General features: G+C 33.3%; 9 protein-coding genes across 9 annotated transcripts; 4 read left to right on the top strand and 5 right to left on the bottom strand.

The window, feature by feature from the left end:
* Positions 1-422: 422 nt before the first annotated feature.
* Tsp_09627 (putative ADP-ribosylation factor GTPase-activating protein 1) lies at positions 423-2,087 on the bottom strand. Its single transcript, XM_003374246.1, has 4 exons — positions 1,945-2,087; positions 1,676-1,877; positions 1,487-1,540; positions 423-644 (listed from the first exon to the last, which is right to left on the bottom strand). Exons 1-4 carry the CDS (start codon positions 2,085-2,087, stop codon positions 423-425), a joined length of 621 nt encoding a protein of 206 aa, XP_003374294.1.
* Positions 2,088-3,150: 1,063 nt separating this feature from the next.
* On the top strand, positions 3,151-4,382 carry Tsp_09628 (hypothetical protein). Its single transcript, XM_003374245.1, has 2 exons — positions 3,151-3,342; positions 4,287-4,382. The coding sequence occupies exons 1-2, from the start codon at positions 3,151-3,153 to the stop codon at positions 4,380-4,382; spliced, it is 288 nt and encodes a 95-aa protein (XP_003374293.1).
* Positions 4,383-9,545: 5,163 nt separating this feature from the next.
* Positions 9,546-11,827, top strand: Tsp_09629 (sialin). Its single transcript, XM_003374244.1, has 10 exons — positions 9,546-9,713; positions 9,771-9,882; positions 9,942-10,036; positions 10,131-10,218; positions 10,466-10,611; positions 10,879-10,944; positions 11,103-11,235; positions 11,299-11,454; positions 11,516-11,601; positions 11,672-11,827. Exons 1-10 carry the CDS (start codon positions 9,546-9,548, stop codon positions 11,825-11,827), a joined length of 1,206 nt encoding a protein of 401 aa, XP_003374292.1.
* Positions 11,828-12,610: 783 nt separating this feature from the next.
* Tsp_09630 (putative transporter, major facilitator family) lies at positions 12,611-14,933 on the bottom strand. Its single transcript, XM_003374243.1, has 13 exons — positions 14,922-14,933; positions 14,533-14,644; positions 14,298-14,419; positions 14,153-14,213; positions 13,966-14,061; positions 13,774-13,907; positions 13,683-13,717; positions 13,603-13,642; positions 13,416-13,574; positions 13,220-13,352; positions 13,006-13,161; positions 12,845-12,930; positions 12,611-12,775 (listed from the first exon to the last, which is right to left on the bottom strand). The coding sequence occupies exons 1-13, from the start codon at positions 14,931-14,933 to the stop codon at positions 12,611-12,613; spliced, it is 1,311 nt and encodes a 436-aa protein (XP_003374291.1).
* Positions 14,934-17,282: 2,349 nt separating this feature from the next.
* Positions 17,283-18,038, bottom strand: Tsp_09631 (hypothetical protein). Its single transcript, XM_003374242.1, has 4 exons — positions 17,984-18,038; positions 17,671-17,909; positions 17,387-17,421; positions 17,283-17,358 (listed from the first exon to the last, which is right to left on the bottom strand). Exons 1-4 carry the CDS (start codon positions 18,036-18,038, stop codon positions 17,283-17,285), a joined length of 405 nt encoding a protein of 134 aa, XP_003374290.1.
* Positions 18,039-18,468: 430 nt separating this feature from the next.
* On the top strand, positions 18,469-19,103 carry Tsp_09632 (hypothetical protein). The gene is made up of 3 exons (XM_003374241.1): positions 18,469-18,495; positions 18,563-18,756; positions 18,809-19,103. Exons 1-3 carry the CDS (start codon positions 18,469-18,471, stop codon positions 19,101-19,103), a joined length of 516 nt encoding a protein of 171 aa, XP_003374289.1.
* Positions 19,104-19,150: 47 nt separating this feature from the next.
* Tsp_09633 (hypothetical protein) lies at positions 19,151-19,918 on the bottom strand. The gene is made up of 4 exons (XM_003374240.1): positions 19,849-19,918; positions 19,568-19,647; positions 19,342-19,398; positions 19,151-19,255 (listed from the first exon to the last, which is right to left on the bottom strand). Exons 1-4 carry the CDS (start codon positions 19,916-19,918, stop codon positions 19,151-19,153), a joined length of 312 nt encoding a protein of 103 aa, XP_003374288.1.
* A 1,297-nt stretch (positions 19,919-21,215) lies between these two features.
* On the bottom strand, positions 21,216-23,199 carry Tsp_09634 (pyridoxal-phosphate dependent enzyme superfamily). The gene is made up of 3 exons (XM_003374239.1): positions 22,565-23,199; positions 21,704-21,963; positions 21,216-21,229 (listed from the first exon to the last, which is right to left on the bottom strand). Exons 1-3 carry the CDS (start codon positions 23,197-23,199, stop codon positions 21,216-21,218), a joined length of 909 nt encoding a protein of 302 aa, XP_003374287.1.
* Positions 23,200-23,519: 320 nt separating this feature from the next.
* Tsp_09635 (conserved hypothetical protein) lies at positions 23,520-24,550 on the top strand. The gene is made up of 2 exons (XM_003374238.1): positions 23,520-23,590; positions 24,484-24,550. The coding sequence occupies exons 1-2, from the start codon at positions 23,520-23,522 to the stop codon at positions 24,548-24,550; spliced, it is 138 nt and encodes a 45-aa protein (XP_003374286.1).
* Positions 24,551-25,128: the final 578 nt, after the last annotated feature.

The following is a 25,128-nucleotide window of genomic DNA, read 5'->3' as shown; positions in this document are numbered from 1 at the left end:
TGATGAATACAATTCGCACATAAAACAAGCTGTCATTTGCTGTAATAATATCGAAAAAATAATCTTATCTGATAGACATGTGGTATCTCTGATTGAAATTAAAACATACGCTTGTACAGCATTTTCGACCGTTCATTTGAATAACATATCCCATATCGCATCGTCCAAATTGCTGGATTTCGTGTTACTTCCTTTGCTTTCATCTACACCAAAATCAATCAAGTCAACTTCTTTCGACGATTTAGCCGGCTGCATGGCATTCGCTTTTGAGGCATACGAATGAGCAGCATTACCACTGACGGTTGTTTTCGAATGATCACTCAACGGAGCAGATTGCCAATCACTATATTGCAAAACAACTTTTCACATTTTAACAAACAATCCACAGAACAATATTATATTATGTAAATTTTAAAAAAGAGTTACTGAAATTCAAAAGAATCTCCAAAATTATCCGACTTCTGCTTCTCAGGTGACTGGGAACCGCTGCTCGGGAAACCCAAATCACTGTGCCTTCCGTCTCCATATCGACCACTGCCATCGTTACCCACTACACCATCCACGCTGATGTAACTGTTAGCTCCACGACGATCCGAAAATACAGACTGAAAACTCTGCCAACCTTTCCAACCCATATCTGCCATCTGTAGAAAGAAATAATAATAATTCATTTTTTAAACCACAGACAAGATTAAACTTTAATGAACCTTCGACGCCGCACTAGAAACTGAATTCTGCACATCATTCAGAAGATATCCATCTTTCAGCTAAAAAAGGAAATTAATAAAATATAATTTAGCTTTAAAAAGTATGCTACACTTATGTTCGTGTTCTGTAATATACAAAAGGTTTAGTTCGCCTATTTCAACATTACAAACATAGAAAACATGTCAACATGTTAAATTCATATCGTAAAACTATCAATAAATAAATAAAAACTATTTTAAACTAAGAATATAATTCAGCAGTATAAAACTTTAAGACACGAATAAAATAAATTCGAGCAAACAAACTATAGCAAGGAAAATTAATTTTTTTACACATTTTCATATTTCAAAAAATTTCTTAACATTCCCAATAACTGCATCAATCAAACATTTCTATAACTGCTTTTATTGTTTAATTCAAATTTTCTTCTTTCGTTGTACAAACATGAGTAGAGCCAACGAGTAAATCATATTTTTATAAAAGTAACTACTATAATGGAATTATAAGTGCATGAAATTCAATTTTGATATCAGAAATAGAAAAGAAAGAAATTTCACAATCATACTCAGAATCCGATAAGCTAATTGCACACTACCTGAATCCATTCATTTCTCACAACAACTACAAAATATAAAATAAATGAACTAGCTAATCAATAGAAGTTTTCAAGGTTGCACGTGTAAAGTAAAATTTTTATTAAAACTGTTTGTAGAAAAAAGATTTTTTTAAATATACACTTGTGAAAAACAAGAGAAAACAATTAAATAAAAATAATTACTTGATTGGCAAGCGTAGCAGCCCGTGTTCCAGCTTGATGTCCTACGTTAAATGCCTAAAAAATATAATTTTACTTACATAAAATGAATAAATATTTCGCTTTATTGTTGTTGATCGAAAATGATGTTTACATAATATTGTGCGAGTTATTTATCCATAACTGAATGCAACAACGACAACAACAACATACGCTCTCCTTCGCTATATTTGCAGCTTGAGCAGCTCCTTTGCTAAGCGTAGACCATCCAATAGACAACGATTCTAGCGCGCTTTCCAAGACTTCATTTGATTTACCACTTCGATGGCTGTCTGATGAATCACCGCTTCCGAATCCGGTGTACTTCCTACTTTTGTCGCCTGGCCAATCTCCTTGATGATAAGACTGGCCATCCCTGTTGTGAAAAATTAAAAGAAATAAATTTTCTCTTCACTTTTCCCACTTCCTTCTAGTAAATTAACCTTCCGTAGGTCAGCTCTTTTTCAATATTGGACGAAGTTGACACGCTTTTCGACGATTTCATGTATCCACCACCGCCAGCACCGCTTGGTATCCAATTCTGTGCGGACGAAGTTTCTATGGACCATTCCCGTCCTTCAGCCATCGCAGAAATCTGAAAACAATACCATTATTCAAAGAACAATTAAATTATCAAATTAACGATAACCTTGTCCCGGTAAAAGGCAGCAGCTTTGGAATTCCATTTCTCTCTGAAAGACCAATTCGGCTGATAATCTGGCTGGCTGCGCAAAAATGCCAAACAATTCGCATTGCCGCCTACTTTCATTTTCTGTAGCTCAGTTTCCTTCCACTTGTCCATACTAACAGACCGGACGAAGCTAGATGGTAAAAATTAAAAAATTTTAACTTGAAAAAACAAACAAATGAGTGCAACAAGCTGAAATTTTTCATAAAATAACAACTGCTAACCTGATATGAACACCGAGACTTCTGTGCTTTCCCGAACATTCTAAGCACAGCCAAATGCCGTACGTAACGCTGGCCCACTGTGCATTGTGCGTGCCGCATTCAAAACATGCCTAAAACATGTGAACGAATAAAATTTTCAACGATCGTGTAGTAAAGTAAATGAAGATTCAACATTACATTATTGTTGTTCTGAGCATGCAAACTCTTCAAAATAGAACGCGATCTTGGGCTAGCCATAACCGTCTAATTAGTAATTTCCAAGCAAAACAGGTCGAAAAAGCAAATATACCGTAATAATATTACAGTAAATAACAATCAAGTATAATAAATCGAATGACAAACAGATTGTTACAAGGTTTCAAAATTATGAATTAAAAACAGTACATCAAAAAAAGTTCCTTTTTCACAACCGAAATGTTAGGGTTATTTATAAAAAGCAGATAATAATGAAATTCAACTGACAATTAATATTATTCTCATGAAGTTTGTTGCAGAATAATTTACATTGCAAATATTTGTTATTAGACTGAATGATGAAATTAAATCTGTAAAATTTTATTCATTAAAAGTGCTTTATTACGTTTAATTAAATATTAGTTAATTTATCAATTTGATTAATATTCCAATGTAAAAAATAAGATAATTTAGAATTTTCACATTGCAAATTATATGCAATTTAAGTTGTTATATGCAATTTAAGTTGCACATGTAATCAATAGTTAATCAGACCCTTGATAATGAAATATCAAGTTAAAGTATTTTGCTTCATACATGCATATGTTAAGTTGTTATATGCGGAAGCAAACTATTTGTATATATTAATGGCATGTGTTGCTTGCACAATCGACGTTGCGTATTTTGTACAGCATCTACTGTGCAGAGACACGGAAGCAAATATCTGTAAATATTATGATGAGAAATATGAAAAAGTATTTATGTCATTTAAATTTCAAATGTATAAAAGTTACTTTCCTGAGTAATGCCAATTTGTTGTTCACTTACCAGGCTCCAGCAAGGCAAAATTGAAATAATTCGAGGCTAATTTTCGAAGACTGAAATTTTGTTTGACTGTCATTACAATTTGTAATAAAGTTGTAAATCTGTTGTCTGAATAATTTCAATTATGTACTTTACCAAAGCTGGATAGCGTCAAAGGATTGCTTTTACTTTTATTTGCAAAAATGTACAAATTACTTTCACGCGACCAATTATTCCACAAACAATGCAGTATATTATTGATGAATGTGAATTTCTTTTACAATTTTTGCGACATATAATTCATAATTAATATTTGATCAGAAAGAGCAAATATGCGCTGATATTATCTATTTCAGTTAGTCAAATTGTTTACTTAGTGCATGATTTTTTGCATGAGATGAGCCTGATCGTGAGCTGAATACAAACGATGCACGCTTTCACGTTACACTACCTTAATTTATGTGTGATATGAACACAACAAATAAAATTTTATCCCAAAATACAAAATATATCAGAACAGAAGAGATAAGACAAATAAGAAAAAGAGTAAAATTTTCACTTCACTTGTCACTTTCTGGCATTTTGAAATAAAATGATTTCAAAGTAAAAAATAAATTAGTTCGAAATTTGCACCATTGCAAATTATAATTAACATTTTGCAGGAAATGAAATGTGACTTTTGAATGGGATTTTTGTGTAAAAGTTTTTAACAAATGTCACTAAAAATACATGTTATAAACTGCAAAAATTTTTAGTTTTTGACAATTTAAATATTTTCTGTTAATATTTATTGCTACACATTTTTTGCAATGAAATGAATTTTTAATGAAGAAGAAAGTGTCACATTTTAACTGTCACTTTTAATTCAATTTTATAAATAGTGCAATATTTTCAGTCGCATTACGAAATAAAGTACAAATTTGCGTCACTGATTAATATTAATGTACGACACTATTTACTGTATGATTCAATCAACTCTGTAGCACAGTGAATGGACGGTATTCGCTATTCAATATTGAACAGTCAATCATCAATAGGTGCTTCATTTCAGACGAATAAGTTCAGTGAAACATCGAATAAAAATTAATATCCATTAGATTCATTATTTAAAAATGATAATAATTTAAAATTTATATTTTAAAATATTCAAAACAATTAAAAAAGAACGGAATTACTTTGAGACACGACATATTTGTTACATCAACATTATTTGTTACAGTAAAAAAGTAATGCACATCTGAAAAACTTACAATAACATATTATGAAGCATTATTTACAATTTTCATTACTCTATTAAATTTTTATGAGCATTCCAAAATTAAAATGAAAACTACACGAAATTTCGTATTTTCCATGTCAGCTAACATGTGCTCGCAATAATTAATGTATTTCCAATTTTTTGAAATTTTAGAAAGGAATAGTTTTTGCATTTTGTACATGTTAAATACGACATAAACATCCGGAAAAAAATGGTAACGTGCATTTTTCAAGTTTTGTCCAAAACAACAAATAATATTTTTTCATTATAGAGATTTTATGCACAAGAATTGCACGCAAATTTATCATAATTCTCTTTTAACAATACGCTATTATTCAAATGAAAATTTGCATAATATTTGTTTTATACATTGCAAAAATAATTTGTAGAATGTAATGAAAAATTGCAGTTATTGTTAAGTTATTGGAAAACTGAAAAATTCATTGAGTATACGCTTTATGCACATTTGCATATCATTGCATAGGCTGAACTTTATTATTGTAAAATATTATAATTTAATTCTAAAAATCTTTTCTTATTCAGATTGACTACATTTATGCAATGCTTTTGTAGACTGTGAAGTTCATTAAATAAATATCCGCTGACGTACTTTTACAATTATCTATGAATTATTCATGAAGCGTTGAATGAACGTGAACATTTATAGTAATCTTTTTATATTTTTAAAAGAGAAATTTCCATTTTATAAATATAAACTGCAAAATATACGCAATAATACACCTTGGCGTGATTGGGTTGAAATTAAAATTCTTTTTGAATGAAAGCTAGTTAAAATTTGAAATTCAATTGGAAGCATAATAGAATTTTTAATAAACCAACACTGCTAAGTGCTTTCTTTGATTTGAATGAAATAGACAAGATTTTTTTTGTTCTTCAATTCTGAATTACTTCAGCTTGGAAAAAATTAATAATATTCCAATGAATCATTGCTCTTCAATTTCAGATAACAATAATTCAAATGAAGTTTTTGCATTTTTCGTAATGCGATGATGTAAAATTTAAATTATGTTTATTGCTTGTAGTAAAAACGCAATTACATGCATCAAGTTGTTGACATCTCGAATTCTTTAAATACTGAAGAAAAAGATATAAAATGTGATTGATTAGTTGTAGAAAAGTGTTCCAAGCTCAGTTTACAACCCATCCCAAGTTTGACCAGGTAAAATTTAACCAAACTTTTAGACATCTCTATGCACGCGGCTGCAGCTGCAATGGCAAAAGCTTTGCATGAGTTGAGGATATAGTTGTAAATTTTGTTTTCAATTTTTAAATGATCATGTATATTAGCTTGATAAGTGTTACAATATCATCGGCACTAGTGAATGTTTTTGGTGCACATTTCAAAGAATCTAAACCATCGTAAGGCATGGTCTTCTTGACATGAATGTCACTTCAGGAGAGGCTTTGTAACAATTCTGCTAGTGTGTTGTCATTTTTATGAAGTATTTAATCAGTTTCTCTAATTTAAGTCTGTTGTTCTCTCCTTCAATGATTTTTTGATACCCGCTATTGATTATTATATAGGCGAACAATTCATTCAATTTTAAAACACAAAAAATTAAGCTGAAAACGCAAAAATATGAGTATTTAAATGAAATGTCCGTTTTGAAAATGAAATTGCCATTAATTAATAGGCATTGAAGCATTGAAGAGAACATTTGCTACATGTTAAAGTGCTGTTGTTAGACATAGCGTTGAAAGCAGTTCAAGCAAATATTCACTCACTTGTAAAGCGCAGAATTATAATAAAGATTCTATTAATGCTGGGAAAGATTAAAATAATAATAGTAAACATTAAGTAAGTGAAATGTTTCACAGAGGAGTAAAAAGTAGTATTTGAAATGAATTTTTTTGCATTAACATTAACTAAAGATATATTCTGAACAACTGTAGAGATTAGGTTTTTGTTCTCGTTATTAAGCTTAATTTTAAAAGCACATTACATAAATTTGTCAAAAAAAATCATCCTGTGAAACACCCCATTTAAAAAATGATAAAAACAACGAACGCATTCAAAAAAAATTATTTGCAGCATGAATTGTGAAGAATTTAAAGAATTATTTTTGCAAAGTTTGAAAAAGCTGCAATTTTTCTGTACAATATTTAGCAATAAATATGAAAATCTGACAATATTTTCAGGTGAAGTCACGTACGCTTTCCATTGCAAAGAATATATTTGTTTTAGCTCTTTCCGTTTCTCGTTTTAAACTGAACTGAACATCTATTTCACGTTTTTATCGCTTACTCAAAAAAATCCCTTCTGATCGTTGTTGCATTAAGATTTGAAACCGAAAAGCTGATCAGGTGCGTATTTATTTGTTAATTCCCATGTCTGATGCAAAACGATGAATGAAAAGGAAGGAAATTCAACATTCCATCAGCTGAACTATAACATTTCACGTGAATCACAACTTATTTTCATAATTCACGTGCTTCAAAAAGATGCACTTCCTTTTTTTACATTTTGTCCAGTATAATAAATCAACTTTTGTACCGTTTTCCCAGCTCAGCTATAGGTTACACTGCATGGAAATAACTGCATATCTGATTTACCCCCTATAAACAGGTTCTATAAAGTTTGCAAAGTTACTTTTTTATCAACAATGACCATGCTAATTTCAAAATAAATATAAACTATCGTATAAAATGTTCATAGCACGCACAGTTTAGCATTCTCTTGTAGCATGAGAATTTTCTGGTCAGCATAGATGGATTTTCCAACTGTACACCATTAAAAAGTATGTTTTACACGTAATTCAGTGTGGCAGCAGCTATTGCCTATGTTTTCTCATTATCTGCTAATTAAGCTGAATAGTTTGCTTTTTTACATCTAATTGGCAAATATGCGATTCGTAAGTAGTAAAGAACATTATGCATCGCTTCACTTATTTCAACCAAAAACTGCCCTCTCTGTACATTGTATTATCAATTCTTTTTAATTTCATGGATTTAAGTTATCACAACAATTAGCTAAATGCTTTTTGTTGTATTACAGCATTGCAAAAAGCACATTTTCAAAACTACATTTGAACTGTAAAAGGGTCGTCGACAATATTGTCATGTTATCACTGCACTGAAAGTGTACTTTTGAATTTAATAAAAACTGTATGAATTATCATTGAAATAACCTTAAAACATACATATTTGATTGATTATTAATTTTCACAATAACCTTTTGAATGTACATTCACATGTACAGCGAAAAATATGTTCTTCGGTTGCGTCAAATATGTAATCAGAAAATGTTTCAATAAGAAAAATTGGAATCACGTACCACCCTCTGAACTAATTGAACTCTTAAAAATAAGTATAATAAAAATTGAATTCATACAGCGATAAAATTTTATTAATGTAGCGCTTATGAATATTTTTACTTACAATGCATAAAGTTTGCAAGTGCTCGCATTACTAGAAGAATGAAGTTACAGATCTTATTTCAAAACCACAAAATCATTTCATTCATCCGGCATAATTAAAAATTTTTATTTTAATAATATAATAAACAAATATGCTGCATAACTTAAAGTATTGTAGTATAAAATGGTCGTTAAATTCAATTGAACTGTTACAACCAAACACTCGACTTGTTACAACTTGAAACAGTTGTTTTCAAGAAATGCATAGCTTGCAAACAAACTTTTGCACGCTGAATTTTTGAACACTTGCCTGCGCATAGCTGTTTGCATTCATTTCAACTATTACATAAGATTAGTATATTTTTGTATGAGCACTTGAACGTAGTTTTTCCACTGTGTGTAAAGATGACTGCTTTTTCCAGTTCAAAGTGTACTGGCTAAGAAGGTGGATAAAAATGTATGCCTTACTTTATTTTTCACTTCAATTTCCCCTTCTGCTGCAACATCTGTATATGTACATGTAAAAATTCATCATTTTTTACATCTGGGATAATATCTAAAAATGTTCTTGAAATCATTAAAATTTTTGGGCTCTTCTAACAAATATACGAAATTCTACAACGAGTTATTTACATTCAAACAGCATATAATTTGTGAAAAATTTACTTTTTTACTAGTTGATTTTGCTCATTTTCCATGTAAAATATTGTTGAATAGTACAACTCTAGTTTATCATTTGCTTTGACATTCAGTATGCAAATGAATACTTGCTTGAGTAGTCTGTTTACTTTTATTTAAGTTTACAATGTTTGTTGATGTTCAACCGATGTACTTAAAGCAGAATCGAATAAATGTAGCAAATTTTTTCCACTTAAAAGTGTGAAATTAAGAAGCAACTCGCAAGCGCAAAAATTTTCTCTTATGCACTGTAGAATTCTTCTGTTCAACATTTCAATTTCCTTCATCCAAATGCTCATGAAAATAATATTCAACAAGTATATCTGATGTTGTATACATGGTTTTATTTATTTGTCAGTTTTTTTCTTATGCAAAGCACCACTGCTTAAAATGAGCAATTGCAATGCTAATTTTTGTGCATGCTTTAAATTTCGTCTAAATGTTCAATGCCGTGTTTGTTTAAAGAGAAAACTTTAAACTCCTTTAATTTAACTAATTTTAACTTTAAAATAATTAATTTTAAACAAAACAGCCACAACTTCTGAATGTCAATTACAATCAGTTTATAGCTTTCGAAATTTGACTTTTGTGAAGCTATATTTATACTGCAGAAAAGTTCGTTCTTTTCCTACATTTAGATGAAAACGTTAGACAAGTTAAACTCAACTGGAACTGCAATGGAAACAGTTGCTGTTGTCAAGGAGAGTACATCTGAACACAGCAGTAAGTTAATATTGCATTAAGAAAATTTTTATTATACATCTGCAAAAAATATTTTAATTTTATTTTTTAAGAATGGGGGTGGAGACACGCAATTGCCCTTCTTGGTTCTGTTGGATTTATGGTGAATTATATGGTGATTATTAATTTGAGTGTATGCATTGTTTCAATGGTCAATAACACTGCGTTGGATGTTCTTGCAATGGAGCAAGCTGGAAATGAGTCCACGTTGGATATGCTTACATTCACATCTGTATGTCAAGCTGATAACGTCACGTCACCGCAGAAGGTTAGATGTGAGAAAATACTTTTGCCATTGGTGATATTTCAAAAAAAAATTTTTTAGGATGGTCCATTTGTGTGGGACAGAAGTACAACTGGCATTTTATTGTCCTCATTTTATTACGGCTACATTTTTACTCAAATCCCAGGTGGATTGCTAGCTTCAAGATTTGGAGGTAAATTTGTTTGGTTATTGGAGTGCGGATTTTAAAATTTCATTTTTTGAAACTTTTAGGAAAATGGGTGTTCGGTTTAGGTACATTATCCGCTTCAGTGCTGACACTGTTTACTCCTTTAGCTGCTTGGGCAGGCATAGAATGGCTTATTCTCGTAAGAGTACTGGAAGGCTTGGCTGAAGTTTGTCATTTTACCTGAACTCTACGAATTTGCTCCACTGAAAATTATTTACCATTGCACATTGTAGGGAGTAACGTTTCCTGCATGTCAAGCGATTTTAGCGTCTTGGGTACCACCAATGGAAAGAACCAAAGTTCCCGTGTTGACCATATCAGGTAATGCGCAGTAATAACAAAGATCCACACGCACGCTCGAGCGTGTGATAATTTCTCTCATACAATTGCTGCTGATTTTGATTCTGCAGGCTGTTTTATTGGAACGGTAATCACTTTCATGACGTCTGGTATATTAGCAGATATGGATTTCCTCGGTGGTTGGCCGGCAGTGTTTTACATTTGTGGCAAGCAGTTTTGCTATTTTTATAATGCTTTGAGAATTTAACATTTTCCATTTTGAAAACAGGAATTATTGGTTGCCTGTGGTTCATTATTTGGGCCGTTTTAGTTTCAAGCACTCCTTCTGATCACAGATTCATATCTGCTTCGGAAAAAGATTACATTGAAAAAGGGTTGTCTGGTGAAGTAAAAGCAAGTGGCAAAAGTGGAAAAGTGAGTAATATTTAAAATATACATTAAAATAACACAGATACGGGTGGATAAAATGATTAAATTTTCCAACGAATTTCATCAACTAAACTGTGGTTAAGGAAAAAAACTTAAATTTTCAAAAACTTTTGCTTCATCTGAACATTCTGAACCATCATGCAAAACTGCCCGTTGGTAGTTTTGATAATTATCAAAATTAGACAAGCAGTGCTTGATTTTTGCCACGAAAAAATCCACCCAAAAACTCAATAAAGCAATATTTTCTTATAGCCTATTAAAGTGAAAGATCTACCGTGGAAAGCGGTGATAACATCTCTTCCAGTTTGGGCAGTTTTTGTGAGTCACTTCAGCTACAACTGGTGCAATTATACCCTTCTCACCAGCTTACCCACCTACTTTAAAACTGTTCTCGGCTTAGATTTGAAAGCTGTATGATAAGAAAAAAACGCGCAAAACATCATAATGTAAAGTTAATTGATAACAATTTTTTACAGAATGGAATACTTTCAGCTGTTCCATATATCGCAATGAGTGTTGTTCAGTTAGGCATTGGACAGATTGGAGATTTGTTGAGATCAAAATGCGGTTTGAGAACAGTCCATTTAAGAAAACTGCTCGACTGTTCTGGTAATACATGAGCTGAACTGCCAACATTTATTTGTACAGCGATTAACCGCTGCTACATTGTAGGACACTTCTTTCCTGGAATTGGAATATTTTGTGTTGGCTACATCGGGTGCGACAAAACTGCTGCAATTGCTCTACTGACATTCACCGTTGGTATGGCCGGATTGTGTGGAGGGGGATTTTTTGTCAATCTTTTCGATCTCTGCCCACAATATGCAGGTAAAGTAGCAGCAACAACAACAGATCATCGGTCACAGTATAATTGTTAGCATATCTTCAGGTCCGATATTTGGCATCTCAAACACGCTCGCGACAATTCCAGGAATCATAGGACCCTACGTCACTTCCTTAATAATAGAAAATGAGGTGAGTAATTTTCGACACTTTCAGCAGTTGACAAAATTGAAACGCCGCCTTTTTTCTTCGCCTCTTTCAGCCCACCATAGAACGCTGGCAAAACGTCTTTTACATCGCAACATCGATTTATTTCTTTTCAGCTCTATTTTATTTAATTTTTGGTCAAGGTTCTATTCAACCGTGGGCTGATGCGTCGGATAAAAGTGAAAAAAATTCTTCAAAAACCGACACTTAATAATTGTCCATCCGAACGGATTGACCATTGTCTCATTAAGAACACATCATTAACTGTACGATGAACTTTTTATGCACAATGTTCATTTGTACATCACACATTTATAATGCGTAGATGTTGCTGTTAATTTGCTTTGTTTCATTTTTATCTTATTTTAGTATTAATAAATTAACATTTTTTAAAGTGTTGCTTGAATTGAAATTAAATTAGAAAATCAAAAAAAGCAAGGAAAAAACTTTACATTCTTGTATGGAACTCTGCTTACTGTTATTATCATTGTTTGAAAAGAAAATAATAGATTTAATAAATAAATATACGTATATATGTATGTATAGGGACAAATCATTCAATGTCAAACATTTTCCAATAAAATTAATACTCACTCTAAATCAGCATACAATAATAGTATAGATAAAAGGAAAATTCACAACGCACAGAGAAAAAATTTGTGGCCTTTCAGAATGAATGACTGACTTGAAATTTGGAAAACAATATTACTAACCATTGCTTGACTTCTGAAATGTCAGTCAGCAAATCAGGGTAATCAAGGTAATTGTAAATGCAAGTTAAATTGACCACCACCATCATCATCACCACCACCATTCGATTGTAATTATTGCAATGATTATAAAAATACTCTAGAGTCTAAAATTGTTCCCATTACTTGGCAGCACTTTCCCAAATACATGGAAATGCACTAACTGAGAGTATTAAAGAAAATAAAAGGCAAACTGGTCAGCATAAGGCTAACGTAATAATTAATAAAGGAATTAAAAATAACATTCAAGAATCATCTTCTTCTGTCGCAGCTAAGGTGACATTTTGCGGAGATTTTGCTTGTGCCCAAGGTTGGACAGTACCCTGAGCAAAAATGGCGTAGAAAATGACAGAAACAAAATAATGAGCGCCAGCTATGAAGAAAACAATTCTCCAAGATTCGAATGATGGCTACAATAAGAAAAAGGAAATTCTACACTGGAAACCTAAACCGTGATTATTGGAAAATAAACAACATACTGCGCCTCTTGTTAAATATCCCGTTATGTTTGGTCCCAAAATGCCAGGTATAGTAGCCAAAGTATTGGAAATACCAAACACAATGCCTTTATGGTGAAGAAAACAGATAAGCAATAAGCAGCAAAACAGTACAAAAATAAAATGCAACAACTGATGCTTACCGGTGTATTGGGGACATAAGTCTAAATAGTTGACGAAAAAACCGCCACCGCAGAGACCAGAAAATCCGACAGACATTGCTAGCAAAGCGACGGCAGCAGCACTGTTACATCCAACATATCCGACAAAAATAACACACAATCCAGGCAGAAGATGTCCTAACAGCATAGTTTTATTAATAAGCGAAGAAAAAACAAAAGTCTAGCACATTCATACCAAGACAGTCCATTATTTTACGAACAGTTTTCGTGCTAAGATGAAGTCGTGTACGCATCATATCAGCTACTTGGCCGGCTATGGACTGTATTATTGCTTGGATCAAATATGGCAGTGAAGAAAGAACGCCGTTCTATAAAAATGCCATCCACTAGGTGATGCAAAGAAATAAAAAAAAAAGAAAAGAAATATATACAGATTTTAAATCAAAGCCGAGGACACTTTTGAAATACAGCGGAAGTCCAGTGAGTAGAACATACAGTGACCAGTTGTACGTGAAATGACTAACAAATCCAGCCCAAATGGGAGCAGATGTCAATATTTTTCGCCAAGGTACATCTTTAAAAGCCAGCGACTAAAAATAAACAAAAACAGTTACATACTATACTGGGCAATTGTGCAACATGCTTGGAATAGCAATGCCTGAAATATAAATTAATACCAATTTGCATGAGAGATATACTTCCAAGAGATGATTAATTGTTTGACGGTTTGTAACTGTCGTTTAGATAATATATTAAATGGGAAATTAGAAAAGAAAATGCACAATTTACTTTGCCTGAGCCACCTTCAACTTTCAAACTGTTGACAATAAAATTCTTTTCTGCATTGCTGATAAAACGGTGATCTTCAGGTCCATTGGTCACAAACAGAGTCCACAAAATAAACCATACAATTCCCAAAACTCCTGCAAAATTTCCCATTTATGTAAATTGTCACATAATAAACTAACCAATATAACTAACCGAATACGTAAAAAATTGAAGGCCAGCCTCCCAGGAATGATGAATCAGCTAAAAAGCCAGACACAATAAACGCGGTCAATGTTCCAATGAAGCATCCTGAAAAGAAAACTTCAGCATTATGATAAGCAACAATCTCTGAATAAATGAATGAATGGCTAGCCTGAAATTGCAAACGACGGCAGTCGACTTCTTTCAGAAGGTGGTGCCCATTTAGCAAACAGTGACTGAGTAGCTGGCCAAGTAACGCCCTGAAAAAAAGCTTTGAACTTTTATTTATCATCAGCAAAAAATATGCTCTAATAATTTTTAATATTTGTTCAATGACATCATACCTCGGCAATACCCATCAAAATTCGAACAATAATTAGCATAGTGGGACCACTTTCAGCTGCAACTGGAGTTAAAAGGGTGAAGACTGCAGTTAAAAAAGTTCCAAGACCAAAGACCCATTTGCCTGAAAATAGAATAAACAGATTGCAGGCATCGTTGAGAATTTTGTAAATTATTTTATCAACAACATGGTAACAAGTGAAATTGTTTTTCACAAAGCATCTGCTAAAATCATACCTCCGAATTTGGTTGCTAAAAGACCTCCAGGTATTTGCGTAAGAATGTAACCATAAAAGAAGGAGCCAAGAATATTGCCTTGAGTTGCTTGATCCCACACAAAAGGGCCATCCTATAAAACGATCATATTATTTATGCATGAAAACAGCAAGCATCAAGCAAATGTAAAAAATTAAATCAGAAACAAACATTAAACACAAATAAAATGCTTTCAATATGATTTTTAAAATAAATTCGGCTTTGAGGGAAATTTCAAAAAATCGATTACAATACAGCGTGTATTCAGGTGTTAATGTAAAACAACGCATAATAATAATTAATATTTAATAAATACAGCAGTCGAAATATTAATTTGTCTCGGTAAACTTGACAAATATGGAACCTATAACCATGACCTGCATCGATTGATGTGTCTCAATTTAGCCAATGTACGCTTATGTCAAAATGTTTCTCAGATGTCATTTTCAGTAGACTGAACATGGAAAATTAATATTAGATGCTGAATTTATGATGATAAATTTCGTTGAATAGCAGCATGAAAAGCCATAAAGAAAAAGAAGAAAATCGAAGTTTTCAAAATGTTTTTCAGCTTGCAACAATAAAATGTACCACTTGTAATATTGTTCACGTATTCAACAACTGTCGGGCATTTCAATTAAAACCAAACTCCCGAAGTGTTCAAGAAAACACGTCATATATTGCACATGTTCAGAATTTGCAGATGTATATTAGCAAAATTTTAAATATTGAAAATTGAGTAGATAAAAAAAATGAAGCATCAAACTGATGAAGAGGAGGCATGTTGGTAAAATATTTGCCGATTGAGTTAAAACACAGTGGAAATGGTAAATTGAAAATTTACAGAAATTCTTAATCTTGCCATTTCATGTTAGCATACATGAGGCAAATCGAAACACACGACGACACGCAGTTCAAATAAAGTGTTAGTTCATTGTTCGCTGACGTTGCAAACAAGTGGACGAGAATGTAGAATTAATAATAAGCTAATTCAGCTGTTTCAAAAGAGTACAATTGCATATTGGCATAAACGATCAAATGTGAAAATTGCAAGAAAGAATCCATTAATAATCAACCTGGCTTCTTCAAATCAGGATCAGTTTTCCTCATAGATTTTATAAGTGCTAATCTCGGATCAACAGTATTATTTGAACATTGGATTATGTAGAAAAGATCAATCAAATTTGAAGCCAATATTGTTATTTTTCATTTCTCTAATACATCTCTATCTGTTGGTGAAGTATTTGTTTAGTTATATACATACATGTGTGTGCAGATTTTATTGATGCTCTGTTGAATGCATTCAACACAATTTCACACATGTCAGTCACCTTCGATATTCTACACCTTGTCAGCCAGTAGCTGCATGTGTGTCCAAATTTGGCAACAAATTTCTTATCAATGACAAAAACGGCAACGCAATTACACTTCACAATATCACAATTGTCGTATGTTCGTTGACCGTATAGTAGATGAGGGTTGTTGGATGAAAATATTTACTTCATCAGTGATTATTAAATTACACCGCGCAGTTGGCTTTGTGATTTTGGAAACTGACTGACAACATAATGACAACAATATAGAAAAACAGCCCCAATTTCGACAAATTAATGTGAGCAAAATCTGCCTGCCCATTGCCCGTAAACAACCGAGAAGGTAGTGGCTAAAATGGTAACGCTACAAAAAGCTCGTATTGAAAAGTGTGCAATTGTAAAAAACAATTGCATTGCTTCATCGGTAAAAATTACTGCAAAAAGCAAAACTGATCAAATCCTGATGAAAACAAACAAACAAATAAACAAATAAACAAATTGATGTTGGAAATGATATCGCAGGTTGATGATAATAATCAACTTGTTGTTTGCCAGTTTGGGCACTGTTGTTGTTGTTGTTGCTTTTCATTGACAGGGTGGTGGCAGCAGTCCGCTCTAATTAACACAAGCAATGAGAAAGAGAAGAGAAAAATGCTTGCCCGGAGATGTGCATCATTTTCCCTTTCGAGATCACGTTCGTTTCAAACAAACTTGCCCGTCATCAAAAATGACGACCACAACGATGGCATTTTGAAGAAAAGAGAAAGAATTAGGGGCTCTTTATAGATATATATATAGATATAGATATAGATAACAGTTGTTTCAGCACTTTTTGATATTAAACAAGAAGGCCAGTTTGGAATTAATTGACAAACCCAATAAATAACAACAACAATCACCAATAGCTGGATATTCCACCATTCACTGGGTGATGCGTAAAAGATGCAAAAAATGTGACTTGAAAACAAATTAGCATCACTGACAATTCAAATTGAAGTAACAGGAATAAATGACGAGAAAGGAGAAAAAGCCTGTAGAAGGATCAGTGAAAAAAAAAATCATCACAGTAAACGTGGATGATTATTTTGCATTGAAAATTACAACGATTAATGGTAATCCACGTTGTAGAATCCATTGAAAAATTCATCTGTTCATTTTCAATGCTTTTTCACCAACAGAGATAGATTGGAAAAGAAGAAAAATGTCGGCAACATTTATCAATACTTGATAAGATACCAAAATCTCCATTATTGTTTGATTGATGAGCACTGAGAAGAGTATAAATGGAGTGTAAACGTGAATGGAGAAGAAAATTAATAAATATTCTTTGCTCCTTGTCTTCGACTTTAAACATTTCGATCAGTTTATCAATGATCCACATCTGTACCGTTTTCAAAAGTATGCATATTATCAAGGTCATCAAATTGAACCTGTTATTTGTATCTTTTCTCTTTGACAATTTGGACAAAACTTTCCAAATCTGAGGAGAATCAAGCTTAAATTTTTAAAATGCAAACACAAACAGTGCACCATTTACAGATGAGATCGTTGTTGTTCGCTGTGTAGTAAAATATTATAATATTTATCGTTGAATTAATTAATTTGGCTTTTGAATAGTCAGTTGACATCAATCAGACACTGCTGAGAGAGAGAGATTGGAAAACAGCCGGAAGGAAATATGCCGCAGAATTTGAATAATCGAAATTGCAATCATTGATCTGTTAGGAAAATTTTTCCCCTCATTCAACCTCTGAGACTGGTGTGGAAAAATTGAACTGTGAAAATATGAATGGAAATATTTGGTCACCTTTTTCGGGGGCACTTTAGCCTCGTCGGCTTTTTGTTCCCGAGTGCAGACTTCGGCCACAACTTTGCCGTCCAAGTTGTCATGGGCGTTGCCGCCGGTGGTCCCTTCGACCTCGTGTATTGCCGTATGATTTACCATGGCGACGATGGCAACGCTCAAATTGACTTTCAACGCGTACAAGAAGAAAAAGCCGAAAAAGCACAGAACAGTGACAATGTGTCGCCATCCCAAATTGCAACCTGCACAAGCATGGAAAATTTGTCAAAAAAAACACAAATAGGATACGTGTGGTGAAATAAAATTTTGAAATTACCTTTTTTGGCCGGTCGGCTTTGGATATTTTGACCATCTGCTGTTGCGGTGTGCATTATTTTTTGTTTTCTCCAATGCTGTATGAATTTTGTGTATTTTGGTTAATTTTAATGTTTAAAGTGATCAATTAGAAAAAAACAATCTTACATTGCACAACAACAACGATGCCGGGGATGATATTAAACTGTGTCTTCGATGTGAATCAGTTGGTTAGTTGAACGCACGCGGTTGGGCCGAAAATAGCGAAAATGAAAGCAGCAAAAGCGAGAGAGAGAGAGAGCAAGAGAGATAAAGACGATCAATTATTAATTGGCCGTTGCCGACGGATCGATTCAACCAATCACACGAGTCGTTTTCTCGTTTTTCCAAGCGAACGATGAATGCTTTCGCCCTAAATCAACTATATTCAAACATGCAAATCATCATCATCATTACTGATCATAAAACGCGGTAAAATTATATCCACCGAAAAAAAGCAAAAATAAAATGATGATGAAAAATAATATTTTGCACGTGTAAAATTGAAAATATTTTCCACAATGCTCTTCTTCTTTTTCTGTGCATATAATCTCAATCTTAGTCAAGTAGTTCCAATTGTTCGGCTGTTGTTGGAGATGTAACAAATTCAAACGTAAATTTGGATAGACTTTTGCAAATATTGGAAATTTGCCAACTGCAACGCAACCCAACGGGGGTGATTTTTGGCAAATGGTCAACATTAAACGATCAGAAATATCAATCTGGTTGTTGTCACAGTTTGAGAAATGGAATAGGGTTGACGACTGCTGAATGTAACTACGAAGAAGCAGTAATATTTAAAATGAAGAAGGAATGAAAGCAAAACAACAACAACAACAACAACACTGCCACCATTGCTGCTGCTGCTGCTGATGCTGCTAAATGCATATAACCAACAACTACGAACAGAAAGCAAATATCATGCACGCATCAGTCAGCTGACGACGTTTGGCTTCAAATTTTCAAAATTGGACACTGGCCAAACTGAAGATGGACTTTCGTTCAGGAATGCATTTCTGCGAAATTATCCTTTCTGCCAACTCGAAACAAGGGCACACACAGAGCACAAAACTGAAGGCAAACAAGCACAAACTGGACACTGACACTGAGAAATGGACAACAAGAAAATTATCAATAACGTCCAATGAAACTAATTTTGCCACCTTGGATATGCTGTTGTTGTTGAAAAATTGCTGCTTCGGATCAACAGCTTACTACGCTGCATGCCAACAAATGCAAATCCATATTTGTTCGGCTAAAATCTAAACGATAACGATAACAACAAACAACGCATAAATGGAAATTTTGTCCGGCGAATTCAACCTACCACTATTCAAATACGACAAAATTGCTACTTTCGGCAAATGATTCATTTCCAACAACCAAATTTATTGTACACTACAGTTGTAATGATAATTGTATTGACAATTTAAATAATTGAAAAAAACTTTCAAATTTCTGCTGGTAAATTTCAATGCACAATTGTCGCAATGGTACAAGTCAACTATCAATACATATAACATGGTCAAGTTTGTTCGAATGAAAATTTATAATAATTTCCAAACACTACCCACACTATTCGACGCAACGTCTGACCGCCAGGGCAGTTTAAAATTTCACTAAAACATCCACACATACACACGTCTGCTTCCAATTAAACAACTGAACAACAAAATCTCGACAACAACAACAACATGTTCATTTCAAATTCCAACATTTACGTTGTTGCTTTTTACGTTTCAAAAAAGTAACAAGAAAAAAAAATCAAACATAAAAATTATTAAAAAATCATTTTTGCGTGTGTGTGAAAAGAAAAAGAAAAATCTGCGTCTATGGTTGACATTTAACCAGGCCGTGAGGAAGCGCATTTTAAACCTGCCCGGCGTTCAAGAATAATGCCACGCACATAGACATGCATCATTCTAATTGTATCAGTTTTCAATGGAAAAAATTTCAAAAATTTTTTCCACTTAAAACTGCATCTCGTTCACAAACGACAATTTATACTTATTACTTTCAACGTCAAATGTCATACAGTAAAGGTACTCTTTTTTTAAAGATTTTCAAGAATGAAAGAAAAAAAATAATAGACGAGAAAAAAAGGTTTCGAAATTGTCTTATCAATCGAACAAAATATTAATTATTGTTGAATCTTATTTTTCTTTTACTGAGCTTACTGTACAATTTCGAATTGTCGAATATTTAATGCAAAAACTTTTCCAATAGACGTTGCGTATTGATGATGGATGTTTTGATTGAAGAAACAACAGTGGAATTGAACAGTGAATTAAATTGAATCGAACGTTTTGTTTTTACATTTATTTTTTCCATTTTAACATCAATTCGATTATTTTATCTTATAAATTTGTGTGAGCTGAACAAAATGTTTTTTTTTCAGTTGAAATGGAAAATAATTTACAGATTGTTGGAAGAAATTTCGACAGTTTTTCATTCAAATGAGGTGATTTGATGATGAAAATCGATGACGGAAAAATTGTAGAAAAAAAAAGACAGCTTTTCTCGTACAGCGTGCTGCGATAATGGTAGATTTGGGTAAATTTTCCATTTTCGAGTTGACATTTTCTTCGAACTGAACCATCAGATCAGATGTGCATTGATAACAGTATGACCAACAACAATGGAGAAGCAAAAAAAAACACAATTTGTACAGTATTCGTGTACAATTTCCACAGATTCAGTCACAACCAGTGAATAAATACATATATGTTCACAGTCATCCGCTTCGCACTGTCCGAAAAAGCAACTAATACGATGTAAGAACAATTGTAAGACCAAATACATTATTCATAATATCAACAAAGTAAAAAATTAAAAAAAACTCATGTAGGTGAAAATGTGAGCAAAATCAGCAAAAAAAACAAGAAACTGTTGTTTTAACATTTTTACATTCCACTCCCACGTTATGGTGAAAGATATCTTTGTGGAGTAAAGCTTTTTCCGCTCTTTCGAACTTCATCGCGTTGACAGTGTTTTTTTTCACTGGGTCACAAATACTCTTGATATATAATCGATGAATGGAAAAATGTGCACGAAAAATATTTAAAAAAAATAAGAAAAATAAATCAATAAAATAATTACAACCTATTTGAAAATTGTTTATTATCGAGCATTGATCATTCGTGTCAACTGAAATACGTTGTCAAGAATTGAATCAAGTCTAAAACGTACGAAATTGACATAATTCAACTTGGCAATCAAGATTGGAATTCTGTAATAGAGAGGATATGTTTGTGTGCAATGTTTTTTTTTTACTTTGTTTTGTTTTCATTGGGTACATGATGAATTTCGAATTATGCTTTTGTTAATGAAATCCAAATTTTACGCCCGTCCAACGGTTCCAATTGTATTAGTCGGTCGGTCAAGCAGTTCGTTAGTCGCTATTAAAACTTTGCTCAACCGGTGGTGAACGTTATCAATTATTTTCTTTCCAATTATTCAAGTTTCAAAATTGAAACAACATTTAATGCAATAATAGGATAAAAATTTCCATTGCGTATAGTGTATAAGTATGAGAAAAAAACATGAGCAGTAAATAATATTCTGATACATTAAACAAAAAAAAGAAGAAACTGGAAGGACAAGATGAAAAAAAAAATCGGACAACAATCGCAGCTTCAAAGGTCCACATCCCGACTGCTGACGATGGATACAATTTTTTGACCAGCTTCGACGGCTAGCTTACCTGAAAGCAACGCGGCTACTGTACTAGCCGCATACGGTTCCAGCACGATGCCCATCTGCAGAAGACAATTGGACGCGTCGAGAACGTCCCGCTCGTTGACGGTCACCATACCGTCGACGCAGTCGAAGCCGATGCGGAACGCGTTGTCGCCGATATACTTTTCCGGAAAGCCCCTCATCTCACCGCCTGGTAAGCTGTCCCGGCGCCGGGATTCCGGCACCACGTCCACACCGAACACTTTTGTCGGCAGTTCCATCAACCTGCACCAACAACAAACACGACGCAATTGTTATTTTGCCACAAAAACACACATAAATATATCTATGTGGAGAGTAAGAGAGAAAAAAAGAGACAAAAACAAAAAAACAACAGCAAAAAATTCTTCCATTCACTCACTATTCTGTGCAAACTTGATTTTTTTTTTCTTAACTTACAAAAATCACTCTTCAATTTGCTCTCTTAGTTCATTCAAGTACGACTGCATCCAAAAATATATTTACATAATAATAATAATAATTGTACATGCTTGCTTTTTGATCGTCATCAATTTCTATTGTAAAAAGAAATGAAAAATTTCCAGTTTTGATAATCAAAAAGTAATCCCAATGAATATGTTCATTTCAATCTTTCTTTTAGTGTTCTATACGATCTTATTAAGACGATTTTGCTTACAAAAATAGAAGAGTTAGGGGAGAATGAATTTCAAATGAAACTTTCATTGTAGTAGAAAAAAAATTGTTCAATCTTTAACTGCTTGATTGTTAAAATGAATCCAATTATTATTATTATTAGTAGTAGTAGCAGTAGTAGTCTGAATTCAAATAAATCTACTTCACAGAATTTGAAAACAAAATAACTCACCTAGCCGCTAACGCCATACCACAAAGAAGACCACCGCCGACAACAGGTCCAGCCGGAACAACGACCACATCCGGCTGTCCGACGCTGTCGACCAGCTCCATCATAATTGTACCATAACCGCAGACCAGGTTCAGATCGTCGAACGGATGCATGAATGTCCAATTTTGAGCTTGCAGTCGGTCGATGGTATCGGCAGCCTGCGAACTGTGGGCAACTTCCACACTGGCACGGAGATCGACCATGCGGGTGCACTTCTTGGGCGGACATTCGTCCGGAACAATCACGTGGCACGGGATGTTGTAATGCTTGCAGTAGGTGGCCAGCGCGATGCCGTAATTGCCAGACGACATGGTCACCATACCCTGCAAACGTCCGGGCGAGTTGAAAAGAGCCCTGTAGCGTTCCATTTGCCAGATGACGCCGCGCAGTTTGTAAGAGCCGGATGTTTGCATGGATTCCATTTTCAAATTCAAACACACTCCCGCATCCAAGCCGAGAACGTCGGCACAGTCGGCCAGCACAGGCGTACGTTTGTATAGGGGGCTGGCACGGATGGCGTCGAAACTTTGTCTCAGTCGTTCCAAGCCGAACCATTCCTCTTCCAAATGGGCTTTCAAACTCGGCTCCATGGACATGCCGAAACAAGGAGAGCCTGAGAAACAGAAATCAGTAAAAAAACGTCTCAACGGTAGCAACATGGCAGTCCAACTGGTGTTGACAATTTTTAAGCATAAAAAGCCTGTGCAACGTAGTAGCAGTAGCAGAGGCAGCAGCAGCAGCAGAAAAAGTAAAAGTAGGAAAATTTGAACAAGAATCGATTTAGCCGGTCGCGTGTTAAGAGAATTAGAAACAGAAAAGAAAAACCGAAGCATATATAAATCGGCATGCGATTCTGATCACTGCTGACAGACAAAAAGCTCCAGCTTAAAACTAACTCAATCCTGAAACCCAAACAATGACAATATGCAAAATCCAATTAACCATCACTTTTATCTTCTCAACTGATCTCAGTTCCATTTCGCTGGGGTAATAACGGACAACCAGTAGAGAAAGACTGCTTTTGTGTCCGGCACGTTTCAATTCATGCGCAAAAATTTTCCTATCCATATCTTTTACAAATCAAAATAATAAAAGAAAAGGAAATATCATGCTTATATTTAAAAAAAAATTATTTACATCTATCAACAAAATCAATTATTGGAGGAAAAATTTGGGAGAAAATTAAAATTAACTTCATCAAAAATTCTACACACAAAAAAACACTGCTCAAAATTGACAAATATGAAAAAAAAAGCTTCCTCAGTATAATATGCAAATGCACACGCACAAACGTACATGCATATTTCTGTATGTGGTAAAAATTTCATGGAAGTAACATTAGGAAATGAAAAATTTTTCAACAAAATGCATTCAACTTGATCTAAAAGAAAATAATCAAACTGGGACTTTGATGTTTAATTAAAAAGCTGTTGGAATCGAATCACAATTACAAATGCTTTTGCAGATTAATTCGAAATGAAAACTGACTTAAACCAAAGCTATCGATTGGTTCTTCGTATGGTTGCATTTTACAATTTGCAAAAAATTTGTACATAAATTAACATTAAAATTTCTTTTATTGAAAAAAAAATAATCTGTTTAATTTGCATCAATTTTTGAGAAAAAAAGAAACTCATTTCAAAATATTTCAATAGAATTTTGTCAACAACAATTTATCGAAAAGTCACAAATAATAATGTTACTTACTTTCAATTTGAACATGTTACAAAAATTGTTCAATTTTTATCACAACTGCATCAACAACAACATTCTACATTCGAAGCATATGCAAAATTTCCTGCAAAAAACAATTCACGTCGATGCAAATTTTGTACACGAATTATAATAATAAAATATGAAACAAGTCGAATAATTTTCAGGTGTGATCATGCTGACGAATCGATCAAGAAAGAAGTCAATAAGAAAAAGCAACGCAAAGCGTTGTAATAAAATTTCATCAACTTCACCAATCGAACATTGCCATTAAAATATTTTCGACAAAATCGATCGAATTATCTACTGCTATAAAGCAATTGTCCAAATTTTTTTTCTTTGCATAAATAACTTTCATACGAAAGACAAACAACGATGACAACAAAAACAAAGAAAATACTGAACATCATGCAGTTGGACATAATTTTTAGAAATGATGATAATTTATCATCAAAAATGTCATTATAAATAATTTAAATTTGACAGTGCACTTCATATAGACTGGTCGATAAAATGTTAATTCGATAAAAGACATATACGAAAGCAATAAATTAAAAATATATTACGCAAAGGTGTACATAAATTGAGTGCAGAAAAGTGAAAAATTAAAACATACCATATTGATGTTTTGGTTGAAAATTCAAATGGAATTATTCAATTGCATTATGTAGCATAGAAACAATCAGTTTTATAAATGAATGCTTGATTCGTAAACTCAGCAACAACAACAAGAACAACAATTTACAACCGAATACATGACACTAAAGATGACCGGAGGTGAAGATGTTATCAGTCAATTGGAAATATCTCAT

The sequence above is a fragment of the Trichinella spiralis genome (assembly GCF_000181795.1).
Source record: "Trichinella spiralis strain ISS 195 chromosome Unknown Scfld6, whole genome shotgun sequence".
Classification (NCBI taxonomy): domain Eukaryota; kingdom Metazoa; phylum Nematoda; class Enoplea; order Trichinellida; family Trichinellidae; genus Trichinella; species Trichinella spiralis.
This window is presented reverse-complemented; position numbering and strand designations above follow the sequence as displayed.

Coding starts and splice junctions, on each gene's coding strand:
- Tsp_09629 (XM_003374244.1), top strand. CDS start 9,546: ATGGTGAATTATATGGTGATTATTAATTTGAGTGTATGCATTGTTTCA. Junction 9,883..9,941: donor GCTAGCTTCAAGATTTGGAG/GTAAATTTGTTT, acceptor TGAAACTTTTAG/GAAAATGGGTGTTCGGTTTA. Junction 10,945..11,102: donor TTCCAGTTTGGGCAGTTTTT/GTGAGTCACTTC, acceptor AATTTTTTACAG/AATGGAATACTTTCAGCTGT.
- Tsp_09634 (XM_003374239.1), bottom strand. CDS start 23,199: ATGTCCATGGAGCCGAGTTTGAAAGCCCATTTGGAAGAGGAATGGTTC. Junction 21,964..22,564: donor GGTATGGCGTTAGCGGCTAG/GTGAGTTATTTT, acceptor TTGTTGGTGCAG/GTTGATGGAACTGCCGACAA.
- Tsp_09632 (XM_003374241.1), top strand. CDS start 18,469: ATGATGATGAAAAATAATATTTTGCAC. Junction 18,496..18,562: donor TGAAAAATAATATTTTGCAC/GTGTAAAATTGA, acceptor TCTCAATCTTAG/TCAAGTAGTTCCAATTGTTC. Junction 18,757..18,808: donor AGTTTGAGAAATGGAATAGG/GTTGACGACTGC, acceptor TTTAAAATGAAG/AAGGAATGAAAGCAAAACAA.
- Tsp_09627 (XM_003374246.1), bottom strand. CDS start 2,087: ATGGCTGAAGGACGGGAATGGTCCATAGAAACTTCGTCCGCACAGAAT. Junction 1,878..1,944: donor AAAGAGCTGACCTACGGAAG/GTTAATTTACTA, acceptor TTTTCACAACAG/GGATGGCCAGTCTTATCATC. Junction 1,541..1,675: donor CAAATATAGCGAAGGAGAGC/GTATGTTGTTGT, acceptor TATATTTTTTAG/GCATTTAACGTAGGACATCA.
- Tsp_09635 (XM_003374238.1), top strand. CDS start 23,520: ATGACAATATGCAAAATCCAATTAACCATCACTTTTATCTTCTCAACT. Junction 23,591..24,483: donor CTCAGTTCCATTTCGCTGGG/GTAATAACGGAC, acceptor AATAATTTTCAG/GTGTGATCATGCTGACGAAT.
- Tsp_09628 (XM_003374245.1), top strand. CDS start 3,151: ATGAAATATCAAGTTAAAGTATTTTGCTTCATACATGCATATGTTAAG. Junction 3,343..4,286: donor ATGATGAGAAATATGAAAAA/GTATTTATGTCA, acceptor CAATATTTTCAG/TCGCATTACGAAATAAAGTA.
- Tsp_09630 (XM_003374243.1), bottom strand. Junction 13,353..13,415: donor TCGGCTTTGATTTAAAATCT/GTATATATTTCT, acceptor GCATTTTTATAG/AACGGCGTTCTTTCTTCACT. Junction 13,162..13,219: donor TAAAATAATGGACTGTCTTG/GTATGAATGTGC, acceptor CTATGCTGTTAG/GACATCTTCTGCCTGGATTG.
- Tsp_09633 (XM_003374240.1), bottom strand. CDS start 19,918: ATGCATGTCTATGTGCGTGGCATTATTCTTGAACGCCGGGCAGGTTTA. Junction 19,648..19,848: donor ATGCGCTTCCTCACGGCCTG/GTTAAATGTCAA, acceptor TTTAATTGGAAG/CAGACGTGTGTATGTGTGGA. Junction 19,399..19,567: donor TGCGTCGAATAGTGTGGGTA/GTGTTTGGAAAT, acceptor TTACAACTGTAG/TGTACAATAAATTTGGTTGT.
- Tsp_09631 (XM_003374242.1), bottom strand. CDS start 18,038: ATGCACACCGCAACAGCAGATGGTCAAAATATCCAAAGCCGACCGGCC. Junction 17,910..17,983: donor AAGCCGACCGGCCAAAAAAG/GTAATTTCAAAA, acceptor ATGCTTGTGCAG/GTTGCAATTTGGGATGGCGA. Junction 17,359..17,386: donor TCATCTGTAAATGGTGCACT/GTTTGTGTTTGC, acceptor TAAAAATTTAAG/CTTGATTCTCCTCAGATTTG.